The sequence below is a fragment of the Hippichthys cyanospilos genome, chromosome 1 (assembly GCF_059441005.1).
Source record: "Hippichthys cyanospilos isolate Australia breed blue-spotted pipefish chromosome 1, RoL_Hcya_1.0, whole genome shotgun sequence".
Classification (NCBI taxonomy): Eukaryota; Metazoa; Chordata; class Actinopteri; order Syngnathiformes; family Syngnathidae; genus Hippichthys; species Hippichthys cyanospilos.
In genome coordinates, this window is record NC_142369.1 from 21,333,198 (window position 1) to 21,349,893 (window position 16,696).

Below are 16,696 nucleotides of genomic sequence, written 5' to 3' on the forward strand. Positions count from 1 at the left end.
TTGTTATAACAAAAGTAGATTATCAAGATGTTTTCACAGCCATTGGTATGAACTATACTGAATCTAAATAATCACATCCACTGTGTTCTATAACTGTAAATATAAAACAATAAAATATTTATACAGTAAACATATAAACAAGAAATCAAATGCATTTAATATTTCTCTTTGTATTTAGTGACTGATGAATCTACAGCATACAATATGAGTTTCACATTTTGAATTGAACTACCAAAATGAATTGTGTTCCATAATATTCAAATACATGGAGATAAACCATCATAGTTTAGGCTCTAGCCCTATTTTTATTTATTTTTTTAAGATTCACTGTAGATTTTTTGTCACACATTACATACGTGAGAAGCAAGAAGGCTTTGGGCTTTTTTTTTTGTTTTTTAACCACTATTCAAAGTGTCAACTGACTTGCCTTATCACAAGTGTGCAAGTCATCTTTAAACGCAAGCCATTCACCATGTGACTAGCTGGCGCATCAAATTTTAAACCAGTAGGTGGCATCATTTTATCATACTTTTGTCATCTTAAATCCTAAACGTTCTCTCCTTCCTATGAAATGCCCTGTCTGCTTTTTGTACATTTATATTTTTATTAATAGGTTATGTTGACAAAGTCACTGTTTATTCATAGGCAAACTGGATACCTGAACAAATACACCGTTCACAATAAAGGGATATTATTTGCATGAATGCAGGCACACTGTATGCAGTGAGACCATTTTGTGGAAAACACAATATGAGGTGTGTCTATCCCCCAACAGAAGTGCCCCACTATCTCTAAAATCTCTGAAATGAAACAAATACTGTATGTATGATATCCACTGAGTCTCTCACAATGTCCCCATGTTATTGTGAATGGAAATAGTTAGTTACTTACAATGTAATATGTAAGTGCAATATCTTCCCCCCAGAGTGGATAACTTTGGACTCGGCCTGCTTCTTCAGACCAAGCAGATCAAAAGGATGATCTCTTCGTACGTTGGGGAGAATGCAGAGTTTGAACGGCAGTATTTATCTGGGGAGTTGGAGGTGGAACTCACTCCACAGGTTAGTCTGGAAAATACACTTTTATTTAATGTCTTGACAAACATGAGATTTTGGTCGACTGTCGCTACTAGTGTTATTGCGCTTAGCTATCGTTAGTATAGTTTTCTGGTAAGAAGTTAATACTGTATACCTTTTTACTTTGCCACATTTACACCACAGGGCACCTTAGCGGAGAGAATCCGAGCCGGGGGGGCAGGGATTCCTGCCTTTTTCACCGCCACTGGCTATGGCACACTGATTCAGCAGGGAGGCTCTCCTATAAAGTACAACAAGGATGGCAGTATTGCTATCGCTAGTGAAAAAAGAGAGGTATTTTTTTCCCCACTTGTTTGATGTCTTGTGGAATTATTGTTCACGTGGGAGAATTGTTCCAAACAGATCATTTTTGAGATGTTTTGGTGATGAGAACTGCTGAAAATCACAGCACAAAAAAATCCAAGTTGCTATACACCAGGGGTGCCTGTAACCCAAATAAACCTTGTGAACATTTGTTGAAATTTTTTATTTATATTGCTTTTTGTTTGTTGATGTTGAAAAGTATACAATTTTAGGTATACTAGCTACACAATTGTTATAGATAATGATCTTATTTATAGTCATATGGGGTGCAAACTGTTTCCTTTTTCATGGGGCTTTGCAAAAAAAAAAAAAGATCAGTTCAGGGTGTCCCCGTGCCTAGTGCCCGAAGACAGGCATCGGCATAAGATAAGTAGCTGATTGGATGGATGATCGCGCATGTTCAGCTGTGTCTGTTTCCTTACAGGTGCAGGAGTTTAACGGCAGACACTACGTCATGGAGCGCGCCATCACAGGAGACTTTGCCCTGATCAAGGCATGGAAAGCTGACAGGGCTGGAAATGTTGTGTTCAGGTACCCACAGCCACAGAGCAAAAACAAATACAAACACAACAGAATACATTAGTGTATGTCAACACCCTACTAGTGGTCCAGCCTATTCCAAAATTTCAAGTAACTATCCGTCATTTGGTAAATTGTAAAAGTTGTAGCTTGACTTGAACTAGAAGCTACCTCCAAAAAAAGGCGGACCCGAATCACCAAGGCTTACTTTTTTTATTCAACTAGAATAGTTAAGCACATAAACTACGGTAGATGAAAATACCTGCGAGGAGTTTCAATAGGCCAAAAGGCCTAGATGTTGTCGCACATGTAAGCAAAGGCCAACCTTCCACGCACACATACAATGACAAGAGTTGTTGTGACTTTTGCCTTCTCGCAGTGTGAATTACCCATTTTAGTTTAATTGTCAAGAGTCTGTTATCGTGTTTTATCACCGTATTTCTCCGTGTACAAGTCAAAGTTTTTTTTTTTCCCCCTCTTTTTGCACTCAAGCGCTGCCTTATTGCCTATTTCTTGTCAACAACGAGGCGGTCTTTCTGGCGGTCTTTGCCCATTATGAAAAGGAAAAGACAGCTTTACTTTGTCCGTTCAAGACAAAAATGCGAGAGCAGTGGCATGGCATTTGTGAATTTCAGCTGGTGGGATGAGAAACACCGTGAAGAGCAACCGATCCACGCTCTGATCTTGCCATGGTTGTCACTTGGTAAAGCATTTCTGGAGACCTCTATTTCAAACAAATTAGATGTGTCCCAAGATGACTACCCATGGAAGAGAAACTTGTGATGTTTGTGCAAATAACGAACAGGAAGGAGAGGACATCCGGGATTTAAATGGCAGGAGTGTTTAGGTGTGTCCAATAGTGATGATGAATTCATATTCAGTTGTGTCAAAGCATTGAAACTTCAAATAATTTTCTTGTTCCAACATTACTTTCAGCATTTGTATACGTGTGCGCGTACATTGCCTCACACTTATCTCGTTTCCGCCCTCCTCCTAAAAAAAAAAAAAAAAAAACCCCGCAACCGTATATTACTGTAGTCAATATACGACAAAGAAATGCATCTAAAAATACCATAATTTTATCATTTTAATAACACCGTGTGTTTTAATTGGACATCCATGATATGTGGAACCACTAAAGTCTCAGGAGACTTAAACACGCATTTTTGTGAAATTCACCCAGATTGAAGAAGAAAAAAAGGGAGGGGGGCGGTCAACTTCTGCCAGAGGTCGACTTGTACACTGACAAATACGGTAGTATTCTTTACCATGCTGTTTTTCTTTGGAAAGACTAGGGTGGCATTTTGGGGGGCTATTGGCATTGATTGCATTTCAAGGTGGTTTCAAAAGGGGAACATTTATTTCATGTGTGAGTAAACTGAGTCACGACCTTGGTCACCAAATGAATCAAATGTTGCAAATCAAGCCATTGTATTTACAAGCCAGTTATCCCTTCGGACCTAGGAAATCATTTCCTTTTGAGACATGTTCTTGTAATAAGCTATTGGAGCTATCACCCAAAACCTTTGCCAACAGACCATTTTCTAAACACAAACTCAATTTCTCCAGAAGCTGTGGTCCGTTTTTCAAAACTTATTGAATTATTAATATAACATGGGAAATATTGCAACTTTAGATGTTTACGTACCCGACCTGTTGACTTAACCTTATATGACCTTTTCAAATTCAAGTAGTTATCCACTCATTTTTTTTCACATATTTTTAGTCGAATGCAGGTCTGTGTTCTTTGAGTGCTTTTAGTATTTTTTTTTTTATTTCCCTACAAACTGAGTTTATTGAGACCTTCACCAGAGCAGCTTCTGCGGCTGAATTGAATCAGTACAATTTAGGTCTGCAATAGCTGTGATCTATAATCAAGGCTGACATGCTGAACCATCTAGGCAGCAAAGATAAGGTGGGGTAATGATTTCGACTTTCAATCAAACTACTTTTATAGTCAAATTGCAGCACGGCTACATTCAGAATCAGCAATTAGATCGCAACAACTACGTCTGTACCAAGTGATTGTTATATACAACCTTACAGTGCTCCTATGTACAACCTAAAGCGCTCCATCTATTCCATCCGGTTGCAAATAACTACCTGGGACTCGCAGCATCGTTGTAGCAATGCTGTGGTACCGCTTTTAACCACAAGAGTGCAATGTCTAGCAGTAAACTATATGACAACGCATTACTGTAATTTGTGCATCACAGTTTAAACACATTTTTTTGCATTTTACTTGCCTTTCTGCCTATTTTTAGGAAAACCGCTAGAAACTTCAACCAGCCCATGTGCAAGGCAGCCAAAATCACAATAGTTGAGGTAGGTAACATTTTATTGCATGTCACGTTTAAATAGACTTATAAAATTTGCAGTGGCCCACCTTTTTAAAATCCCCCAGCTGTTTTATCCATCCATCCATCCATCCATTTTCTAGAGCCGCTTATCCTCACGAGGGTTTTACTTTTTTTTTTTTTTTAAACCCTTTAATGAACTATAGATTTCTAGTTGCTCATTTAAGGTACTATGTGTTGGCTCTATTTGGAGCATTAGTCTCCATAACTGATGCCGATGTCATACACATGATACATTGCCAGAGATACATGACATGATATGCAAACAAATTCCTCATCCAATATTATATTTTACAAAATTTGAAACAGCAATGTAAAATATTGACTGTTTGGCTATTTAGTGGGATTATTTGCTGGCTGTTTTTCATGCATATTGGATCGTCATATCTGAAACCGTCCACTTACAAATGTGGATAAAAGTCTGATATGTAATGTAAATGGCAATATGAGTGCAGCTAATGCAGAGATCATTTGTACCTTGCCTATGGGAGCCTGACTTCCAAAGAATATAATTGATTATGTATACACACATGTCTGCACAACACAACAAAATAAATCAATAATATATTGAAAATGTGGATCATTAAATATGTATGTAATGTGGTGCATTGGAGGTGCACAGACTATATTATCAGAGGAAAATGTAAAAGTAATGCTGTCAGTTCAGCTCAACTAAAATTGTATGTAATGTTTCATAATTTTGAAAACATGTAAATAGACAGTCAAATAGGATCGCAGATGGGATCTACAAAGAGCACATAGACCTGCAGAATCATGTATCATTGCACTTATTTTTCTGGTGCACTCAAACCGCAATCATACTGGTGGCTTTGTATATAGCAAGATCACTGTTAAGCGCAGACTCCCAGGAGAATTACAGTTAAAAATCCCTTCGTATATCCTCTTGTGAGATCCAGAGTCAAGCAACACTTAAAACATCATTGGCATGCACAGCAGTCATGTCTAGCCACCTATAGAGAACAAACGGTCCTTTCTTTTTGTGTAGTTACATGACTCAGATATCCTAGAAATATTTGTCTCCAGTGACCTGCCGCCTTGGCTCATTTATAGTGTCCGGTCACTCAGCTCCATGTCACAAACTTGTTTCAATCTCTGCATCAGGTTATCCACTTATCTGCCATTTGACAGTTCAGAAATGTGAACACGAACCTCTATTTCTGTGTCCTCTATATGCATTTTCAGCTTCACACCTCCCATATACTTTAGCCACCCGTCGAGTCGCGTGTGTGTGTGTGTGTGTTTGTGTCTATTTGAAGCAACGAATCAATGGCTTTCGTTAATACAGTACTGACAAATATGTCTTCGCTTCTTTCGGTGGTGATTAGAAATTTCAATGCAACTTCATTTTTTTTCAAGACACCAAACATCTGTTGATAAGCCCATAGTACTAAATCATATTGGTTCTAATTAGTTAAGATGGCAGCATCACGTAATTCTTTGACCTTGATGGCAGCCGAGGATGAGTGTAAGTGGTATTCGGGCAGTCGCTTGCCACAAAGCAACAGCTCAGTGTTGTTCTTCCATCCTGATATAATAAGAGGACATTAGCAATGGTGCCAGCAAATGTGTTAATGTCTGTTCAAGTTGTGATGGCGATGCTAGTGACATGAATGACAATGCGTCTCTCAGTGAGAAAGAGAGAGGCAGCAAATAGAAAAGTGTCATAAATATCATGTAATCTTTCCTTTAGTTGGATCTATAAGTCTGTCTTTAAAATTATCTGTCATTGTTTTTCTTTTAATTTTATGGATCATATGTATCACTATCAACTTAAACCCTGGAGAACCCAAGAACTCTTTTCTTCTAACAAAATACCCTTAGCAACCGACCCCGTGGGTTCTCCAGGGTTTTAATAGTTGGGTACTTGCTCATATCAATCTAAAAAAAAGTTGTATTGAACATCCCCAGTTCTTTTTTTGCTTTTCATGATTAAAGTATACTGGAAGTGGTGCTGTCATAGAGTTTAATGCTGATAAGCCACCTCCAGGAAAAAAAAAAAAGCAGTCAAACTAAGGAAACACTAAAGAGAAGTATGTGACATCTTGTGGGCGAGATTTAAATCCTCCATCCAGGATGCATCTGCCACACTGCTTTTTACAAGGTCTGACTGAGAACTGTAATCAATATAAAAAATGTGCTTGGGCAGTGTTTGCAATTTGTAGCAATTCTTTAGGAAGTGTTACATCTTGGTTTTAGAGCGTCTAATAGGGGAAATTAATCAAAATACTTATTATACCCTGCATGTAATGCACAATTTGCAGAAGTGGACTCTTTTTTTGGTACTGAAAGATCATTTTCCGATGGATCGTTGAATGACGTAAACATTTTAAAAACGATGGCCAATGGAACATTAGATGTTGTTCAGATTTCAAATAAATGTTTAACTTGCTATATATGTAGGAGTATAGAAATGTAAACTGTCTAAATTGGCAGCAGGCGTATATACGTACACCAAGGAATAGTTGTATACTGGAGCATTTGCTGGAACATCCTTGTTTGCTATGCATTTTAGAATTGTGGTTTCATGAACTGTGCATTCTAAAAATAATATACTGTTAAAATCTGTATTAAGTATTAAGAGATTATTTTGTTATTTTGCTTTTTAAATATAATCTCAATGAATAAACCACTTTCAAGCATCCATTCATGTAACCAATGGGCACTTCATGACAAGTTTTCAGTTCACTTTATTTCAATGACAATCTCGCTTTGATTGACTCTTAGCCAATAAATTCCCCTCCCCTCCAAAAGGCATTACCTAGTAAATTAAGATCAGAACAACCTTGCTTTTTACTTGTAGTGTATGTGACATATGGCATGTGGTAAAATGTGAATTTTGTTTTATGTAACTGTCATTAAAAATGTGTTTTCCAAGCAGTTAAGAAAGTAGATAGTTAGTTGGAGGGACTGCAGAGGTCTGCAAAATCTATTTGAAGTGCAATAATGCTTCCTAGTGGATGTGATTACTAATTGCAGTCTAGTCCCAATGACCCACATTGAACATACGGTACTTGCTGTTTGACGTATATTCTCCCTATTGGACATGATTGCTTATTGCTGTCTAGTTCCAAGGGAACGCATGGGGCATTGAGGTGTGATTACCGGTAATGCAGTAATAAAGCTCATTTACTTAATTTAGATGATTGAAATGAAGAGTGTAAAGTTTAGCTTTTGCTTTTTGTAAAAGGCCAAGCTGTGGAGAGAACTGTTATCTTTTTTCTCTCAGGTTTATTTATTTTCTGTAGGATGATGGGGTTTTTTTTGGGAGGGAGTTGGGGTGTTGATGATGGGAGTGAGAAATGGACCGACGATTTGCTGATGGAGTGACGGGGGCGATGATTACAAATGTCTGTCCGTCCATCCATCCATCCATCCATCCATCCATCCATCCATCCATCCATCCATCCGTTATTCGCTCCAGTAAGAGTTGGAGGTCATGACCTGAACAAGGCAACAGCACCACAGGGCAGCCTTAGGGGTGTCCAACCCTCACTGGAAACAAGTACGATTTACTGCCTGTAATGCAGACCAAACTCTGACATCGGTATTACAGGGACTGAACAGCCCAGATTGGGGGGTTCAAAAAATTATACTGCAAAGAGAAGCACTGAAGGTTCCTGCATGCCAGACAGATGAGTTAACTATAAATGCACTTGCCACGTGCTCTCCTTGGACGTCTAACTACTGCAGTAAACATGTAATTCACTGGGATTCTGACAACGTACAGCCAAGAAATGAAAACAAGAAAGGTTAACAGCATTAGTTACTGCATAAGGTTCAATAATTTAAGATTTAAGTAAATATGTGTACTGCAGTAGTTGTGTTGCAGCAGTCTTAATCACATTGCTTTTGTCTGATCCCTGCCCTTTCAGTGACATATAATATGCCATTAAGATATGAACATGATCTGTGTCCATCCAACTAATTGTTGATATTAAGAATGAAGTTATAATCTTGTTTGGCAATAGCCTTGAACAATCACCTGTCAGATAGTGAGGCAATTACCATTTGGCTGATAATAAATGTAGCTTTAGCATTCAGTGCATGCCTAGCCATGAATTGCCAGTCTGTATTGACACTAAAACTCTTGAATCTTGAATCTATGGCCCCGTAGCATAAGTTGATGCTGCTAAAGAAATGAATAGCAAAAAATTTTGCATTTTCTGCTGTCATTCTTTATGCATGTCATGCATAGCTGACTTATAAAACTCTGCACTACCTGGGTGTCACTGTCAACTTTTTTTTTTTCAAAGCTGCCATATTTTTGCAATAGTTGATTAATGTTTAACCAGACTTAACTGTTAACAATAGAAGACATTTGTGTTTAGTTGTCCAAACCATTTACAGAATAAATACATTAATGTTTTTTTTAAGTAATAATAGACTCAATAAAATGAAAAGACAAAGTAAAGAAAGCGCCACAATGAAATGATGAAAAAGGCAAGAAAGCATTTTTGAAAAAAAGCAGTTTGAAAATCACCAAATTCCAACCAGCTCTTTCTATGGTTGCTTGGCAACCAAAGACTGCCATTCAATTGTTGAATGTTCCATGCTATCCAGCTGGTCCAGTTATTCCCTTATCACAGGTACACTGAAAGGCCCTGGTGCTTGGTAGGACACGACATCAGAGACTGCACCAAAGCAGGTCTTTTATTTATTTATTTTGCTTTTGCACACACATCTGTCATGGCAAACAAATTCAATTTTAAATTTTTATTTATCATGGCACGTGCTCACAATTGACCAGCAGTCATTCAATATGTGACTCCTCTATACTGTATGTATGCATGCATGCTTTGTCTCAAACACGAGTTGTTTTGTGTTTTTGAATTGATGCTCTCAAATACTCTTAGCTGCAAGTATTAGGTCAGCATTTACATTCTAATGAATTCCTTTGTAAGAGAGAGTTAAAAAATAGACCGTGATAACAGGCTCGGTTCTTATTTAACACTCATTTAATGCCAGCCATTTTAGAACATTTTGACATTTTCAAAATGCGCAAGATTTTACGATATGTTAAATCTCTAATATGGAGCATCAATGACTTGATTGTACATCAACAAGGCTGTTTCCCTGGTTAATAATTACAGGAGAGTAGCACCTAAAAAGATTTGTGAATGAGCCTTTTTGTGATTAAAATGTGTAACATGCAATGTAACAAATTCTGTGTTAGTTATGCTAATTCTTACCCGGTTGTGTTGTTTTAAGTTCGAGTGACATGGTCCAGTGGATTCCTGCTTCTCCTATTCATATAACCTTAGCTTTTAAATGAAAAAAAAACCAGTGGTTCAATATTTTTTTTCTTAACATTAACAAGCTAAATATTTGAGATAGTATATTTGCGCGTCATTTTGCTTATTAGTTCAAAGTTCCATTGTGATCTATTACCTGGAACTAAAGCAAACTTGGAACATAAATATCACTTGAAATGCAGAAGTGGGCAGTCCGTCACGACGGTCACCTGTTTTGCTGATGGACCGACGAGTGACAGGAATGGTAAACAAATGGCGGAATAAGAATGTCGCAATGGGTGTGTTTCGTCCATCATTGTAGCCATTAAGATAGCCATTTCACCAGATGCCTGTCGGTCCGTCGCCCATTTTGCCCATTTGTTTGCAGAGTTGCTTGCTTCCATTGACTATAATATGGAAACATTAAGTAGTGGACAGTGCAGTTTAAATGTGTGAAATGACTCATGGTATACTTTTATAGTAAGAAGCCCGCCGGTCTCCTGTGGCATAAACTTCCATCAATATAGTAAGACAACTTAATGCTGTACAGTTGCTAATTTGAACAAGCCAAGGGATTTATGTGACCTCCCTGTCCAATCAATAGCCCGTATATGATACTATATAGACTGTTAAAAAAGCAGAAATTTTGGATTTTTGGATAATGCTAATTATTTTAATGCAACTCAATTTCCCAACATCTTAAGTTTCCAAAATGCCAATAGCCACCAATAATGGTCCAATTACATTGAAAAATGTCCAGTCAAAGTATTCCAGTAAAGTAGTTAGTTCACACCTTAAACCCATGTTATTTGTTGCAGGAACCTTTTAAAAAATTCCATCCGAAACTTCCTGTCACTTTTTAAATGTAAATGTTTTTGGGGAGTTTGTTTTCCTTTTGCAGCCATTGCCAAACTGTATATGTATGCAAGAAAGGTCAGTGTAGAAAGGTATGCAAAGATGGTTCCGGCATAGCTTCAAGGTAAATGGTTATGGTTGACCTATTTTGAAAGTCAACTTACCGATCTTAGTTGGCTTTTTTTTCCCCCCGGACGTACTGTCTTGCTAAAGCACATTTAAACATGGTCACCACTTTCAAGGATTGAGCACACTACCTTGTGGTTCGTCGACAAATATTCTACCACAATATGCTATGAAAGTGCAACTCTGCAATTGGCTGCGATTCCTCGGCTACTGTCCGAAGGCACTTGATACAGGCACTAACGTGCCAGTGACCCTAGTGAGGATAAAAGGCTATAGAAAATGGATGATAAACTTGGATAAGCTGAATCATATTTAAAATAACAAGGGCATGCTAACTACTGAATATTTTAGTTCCATGCAAACCAGAGATGGTGCAATGTTGAGTTGATTGCCAGTAGCCACATTGCTGAAGATTGTGAGGTAGAGGCATTCAACCCCCTACCAGACTCTTGCTCCACCTCTCACGAATATTTGAAAATTGCACTCAAAGGGGGCGTTTCCTGGAGAACCATTGGGCTTGGCTGACTGAGATTGACAGCAGCGATTACAAGAGATATTCCAAATCCAACTCTCTAAGGCAGGCATGTTCAAACCCTATGCGGCATGTTTTGGATGTTTCTGTCCTCCTACCACACCTGATTCAAATGATCAGCTCATCAGCAAGCTCAGCTGAAGCCTGCCAATTAACCTGACCATTTGACGGAAACATCAAAAACATGCAGGATAGGTGGCCCTCGAGGACCAGGTTTGGACACGCCTGCTCCAAGGAGACGTGTTGGAGGCAGAAGCGCTATGTCAGGTTCACCAAGTGATGTCACTTGTCCATCCATGTCCAGTGAGATGACAAAAAAATGTGAAATTGTTTTTATTCCAGTGTTTAACATGAAGATGGAACCACATGTATGTTTTTTGCTACAAGCTTTCAACAATAATGGACTAAAATGTAAAAATGACCTGGAAATATAGACAGCATTAAGACACCTGTTTCTACACTTTAAAAGTGAAAAATGTTTTGGGCTTGAATACCCCTTTAAGAAGTCTAGATTTTGGTTTCAATTTCTAACTCTAGTAGTCAGTTAGTCGTGAACTAGCTAGCAAACAGTTGGCTTCTGTTAGTGGAATGTAGAGTACTAGTGAATGACTTGTTAAATCACAGCTACACTTGTTTGATAGTTAAAATTGCAAAATGTAACAAAACACTCAACGTCCATTTTTTTTAATGTTTTAATCACCTGTTGGAAAAATCAGTTTAAAATTCAGAACAAATTTGTGGTTAAGTGAAATTGTTTAATGAATTGTGTTTTACCCTATTCAAGTGTATACATTTCATCATTGCCTGTAATTAGCAGTGTGTCTGCTTAGAAGCATGTAGAATTAGTAATATTTCCTCCCATTTCTTTGGATACCGAAAACCATCCAGTGAGAGCAAACAGATTGCCTGTGTATTCAGAGTTCCGCGCAGGGGGAGAGTGTTGGTGCCAGGCCCCCCTAAAAGTGACAGCAAAGCCGTGGCCAATTGCCCACACGTAGACACGTATACAGGGAGAAGATAGAGGGTCTATAAATATACAGGGATAATGAGAGTGTGGTGTCGCAGTCCCCCTCATCTGCTTGTCGCCCTGAGCCACACCATCTCTTTGCCTACCCCCTACTTGTTGCATCTCAGTAAGGCTGGCCATAAATCCATCCAGTGTCATACATAATTAAAAAAAAAACCCTATTAATTAATGTATATTGAACTTATGGTAAATAATCCACTGTAGAAGTCGAAAGACAACAACAGTGTGACTCTTAAATAGCTACGAGTAAGTAAGCGTGACACCTTTTTTTAGTGTTATGTACATGTCACAAGAAGGAGTGTCAGCATCATGGCGTGGATGTCAATTTGGAACACTCTTGTCTGATGCACTCGAGTGAAGTTAAAGCACAACTTCTGACCTCACTGAGAAAGTCTTATTATTTCATCCTCATTTGTGGGAAAACATAATTTGTTTTCTTTACGATATACTTAAATGCACATCCTCAAATTATCCAGTCAACTGCCATACTTTTTTTTCTGCCAATTTGTGCAGTCAAAAATATTTATTGGCAGCTTTAAATACCATGATGACACTTTTTCTGGATACGAGACAATCATAATTTTTTGGGTTAAGCACAGATTTTGCCATTGGATAGTACAACCAAACCTCTCTTCCTGCATTAAAGCTTTGTCTACCAATTATCTGGTACAGTAATCTATAAAAAATGGAATACATCTAATTATTTAATATCTTCACCAAGGAACTCACCTTGTGAACTTCTACAGGTCTGTTATCCCTCAAATGTTGTCAACAATGCCCCGATTTACAATAACAATTTTAAAATGCAATATGTTCTGAAATGCTGACCATCCTCAGATTTCTTTATATATTCCGTACAAGTAAAAAGAGCATGCACACAGCTGGGACGGGTGAAATGTGAACCCCCAATCTTGAAAAGCAGATGTGCTAACCAACTGGAGAGTAAGCTGTGGGTGAAACTATTGCTAACTAAATTTTTCAAAAGTAAAACCTTACCACAAAAAAGGTTACCACTCTACTGTACTCCAGATGCAAAATGTAAACAATTTTTTTTCACCAATGCACACTAACAAATTCTAAAAGCTGTCATAGAACTCAAATAATTTGTGTCGGTTCCTATTTAAACATCATAGTAATGTACGTACACGAAACATCCAAAGGCAAATTATGGCACGCAGTGCTATGGTTTTAGCCTATGTGCACACCTGCCTGGCCCCCAGTCCAAAAAAAAAAAAAAGTCCAAATAAGGACTAAGAACACACACAAACTCTAAAAAAAGTGTCACTGAAGGTTACACTTTTAATTACCCCAGCATCCCTGCTGGCTCACCTTGTTCTTCTCTTATTCATGTGAAAAACAACACATACAAGAATATCAATGCGTTGTGTGCTTTGTTTTTTCTTTTTCCACACACCTGCTCATTTGCCTTTTTTCTTTTTGTGTCTATGTGGTGCGTCTGCGTGTTTATCATCAATTTTTTCCTCCCATTTGTGTTTTAAGGTTGCCGTCTGAATGACATCTGAGCGCACCATTCAAGCTAGGATGAATTGTATATGTAGATGAAACGTTTTGTTTTGCCTTGTTTTGTTTCCATATACACTCTTATTTAAATGGGATAAGCTTTGTTTTGTGTTGAGATTTCAGCCTTGTCCACACGTAGCCGGGGTTCTTGCAAACTGGCAGTAAATGTCAAGAATCAAGTTTTATTGTCATGTGCATAGTAGGACTACACAATGAAATTGTTATTCTGTTCACTTTCCTGAGCAGACTACATTCCATAATCAAGCAAATAATAAGGTAGGCAATAAAACAAACAAACAAAAAAAAACAATAATAGAGCAATAAGGGCAGTAATAACGAACCAGTAGTAAATGAATAGACTTACATTCTGATAACATTCTAATAATGATCCACTAATAAATGGACTTACATTCTGTGCATATTATAGAGTAGATGGAGTGCAAAATATACTGCAGTGCAAAATATGTATTTTGCAGCTTTCCTGATTTGTACAGGATTTGTAAGATGCATGTGTGAATGTGGTAAAGTGACTGGTGATGAGGCAGATTAATACGTGAGGGATTTTTTTCAGAATCCAGATAGCCTGTGGATAGAAGCTGTTTGCCAGCCTGGCAGTTCAGGGCCACAGGCTCCTATAGTGAATGCCTGATGGCAGAAGTGCAATCAGGTTGTTTTGTGGGTGAGCATTGTCCCTGAAGAGGTTGTGTGTGGGAAGGCTGCTCCACAGATGCCCTGTGAGGTCTTGATCACACTCTGGAGAGCCTTCCTGTCTTGTGCTGTACAGTTGCCGTACCAGACTGTGATGGAGGTGGAGAGGACACTTTGGATTGTACATCTGTAGAAGTTGTTGAGAATCTTTGCTGGCATGCCACATTTCTTCAGTCTCCTCAGAACGTACTGTCACTGTAGGGACTTTTTGATGATATGTTAAGTGTTGTGGGACCAGGTGAGATCCTCGCTGACGTTTTGCCCTATTTGCGTGCCCTATAATAGGTGAATGGGCTTTTTTTTCATCAAAACCAAAACTTTCAAAACCTCTGGCCAAAGTGGAGATTTGCCCAAGCCTCCGGTTTCGTGGTTGCATGTATCCAGCTTAAACAAGAAGTGTGCGTGATATCAGAGACGGAAGTTCTTTCTGATCGGACACATCAGAGGCGGAAGTTCTTTCTGATTGGGCAGAATTTGGCCACACCACTGGCACCTAGCGACTTCACATACTTGTAAGTGAATGAAATCGCACTGTATTGGATTCAAATGGATGGAATTTCTTTAAATAAACAAAAAATAACGACGCGTGGGAGACTACGCGGGTTTAAATAAGCTGGTTACATGTAGACAAGGCCTCAACTTTGTTTGGCTAATTGAAAATGGAGCCCAGGAAGTGTCCTGTTTGCATAAGTGTAAAAAAGAAACACTAACCTAATTGAATACAATAGAAGGAAAGTAACAATTTTTTTTTGGGACTAAATTGTCCCTCTCCTATTTTAGACAATCAAGTGGTAAGCTCAGTCATACTTGAAGGCGTCTATGCAAATCAGCAGTCTCACAAAAGAAGGCTCAAATGCATCCTCGAGACGTGGGTGGATGTGTGGGACTGTGCTATTGGTTCTCCACACTTCTAGTCTTGTCTTGCACGGCCAGGTTTTCATGACAGAGCATCGGTGTTACCATATCCGATCAAAAGAGAAGGGGAAAAGACTTGATAGTCCTGAGCGGCGGCTTCCTCATTGCTGACCAAAGTCGGCGTATCCATGACAACACCAAGATCCGCTCTTAGCCACTGACTCCTCTCAGTCAGTGTTGAGTGCTGAGGGAGGAAGTGGAGATAAGAAGCGATTAAATTCAATTTGCTCTAACGACTGCTGCCATGTAAATGGAATAAGTAGGTTACTGCACACTGCGTTACATAGGCAAGCACTGTATATTGTGGTGGTGGGTGGGAAGAATTATGATGTCAAGTCCCTGTTTGCTCCTTTTTGATTCTTTGCTACCGTTTGCTAGGAGTGTGTTTACTAAGCCATTTTTCCCCTTGTGCACACAATGCACTTTGATAGAAATCCTGCTTTCCCAAAAAAAAAGCTACCTGTGGTGACCCTCAATGCATATTGACTTCAAAACCAAAAAACAAGTTGAACACATTGCCTGCTGTGAATGTCAACACAACATTTAAATCCTGAAAAAAATAAAAATGTCAACACCAAGATGCACCCCACCTAGCTGGTTTACTTTTGGAGACTTGTTTTTTGGACATTGTTATCAAAAGAGAAAAGTGTGTATATCAAAGCATAAAGGAGCAGGTGCATTGTTGCTTGTATCGCGTTGACCCACCTCACCTCTAATCCGTGTGTCTTTGCTGGGTCTTGTTGGTTGCCTAGTTTAACCTTTGCATGAACAACATGGCTGCTTGCATAAAAAAACATGGCTATGAACAAGAAAAATCTTTTGATGCAGACCAATACCTGGTGTTCATAAAGGGTTACGGTATGTCACATGCTATTGACTGAAAATTACGTAGTTGCTCAGGTTAGGTACAGACCTACCTACAGACCTGCCTCCAGAGTGGGGCCCCGGTGACCTGCATCCGGGCAAGGGAAACTTGTGTCCAAAGTTTTTACTCATAAGGGCTATGTGAGCCATGCTTAGTCTGGTCGCTCACCTAGGAGCTGTTTACCATGGGATCGTTGGGACACGCAAACCCCTTCACTATGGTAAGGTAGTGGCATAAATATGCACTCTTGACTGAAAAACAAAAAGAGCAGTTGCGTTTGCTTTTTTGGGAGCCATCGTGTAAGATCCATGTAAAATGCGCTCCTCCCATGCATGCCAAGAAGGTGGTGTTCATAAAAAAAAAAAAGATTGTCATGTAATTATTTTCAAAGGCTGCTTCTTGAGTCAACTCATTCAGCAGCCAGTCTTCCTGCCTTGTTTAAACGTCCTCTTTGTTAGGTTAAGCAAAAAAACAGAAAAACAAAGACACTCATCACTAGTGGTAGACAGTATGAGCGGTTATTGAAAACTTGACCTTTTAACACTATGAACAATAGTGGCCCACATCATACATAGTTCCAGAATGTATGATGCCACATCATATATTTTGGAATGCTTTC

The 16,696-nt window shown here is 38.7% G+C and overlaps 1 protein-coding gene across 2 annotated transcripts in view; it reads left to right on the forward strand.

The window, feature by feature from the left end:
• Positions 1–16,696, forward strand: part of oxct1a (3-oxoacid CoA transferase 1a) — a 46,540-nt gene that overhangs the window by 3,181 nt on the left and 26,663 nt on the right. For both annotated transcript variants that reach the window (XM_088427290.1, XM_088427280.1), the window contains exons 4-7: positions 926–1,061; positions 1,221–1,370; positions 1,825–1,931; positions 4,184–4,244. In XM_088427290.1, the coding sequence (XP_088283416.1) occupies positions 926–1,061; positions 1,221–1,370; positions 1,825–1,931; positions 4,184–4,244 (454 nt within the window). The remainder of the gene's footprint in view (positions 1–925; positions 1,062–1,220; positions 1,371–1,824; positions 1,932–4,183; positions 4,245–16,696) is intronic.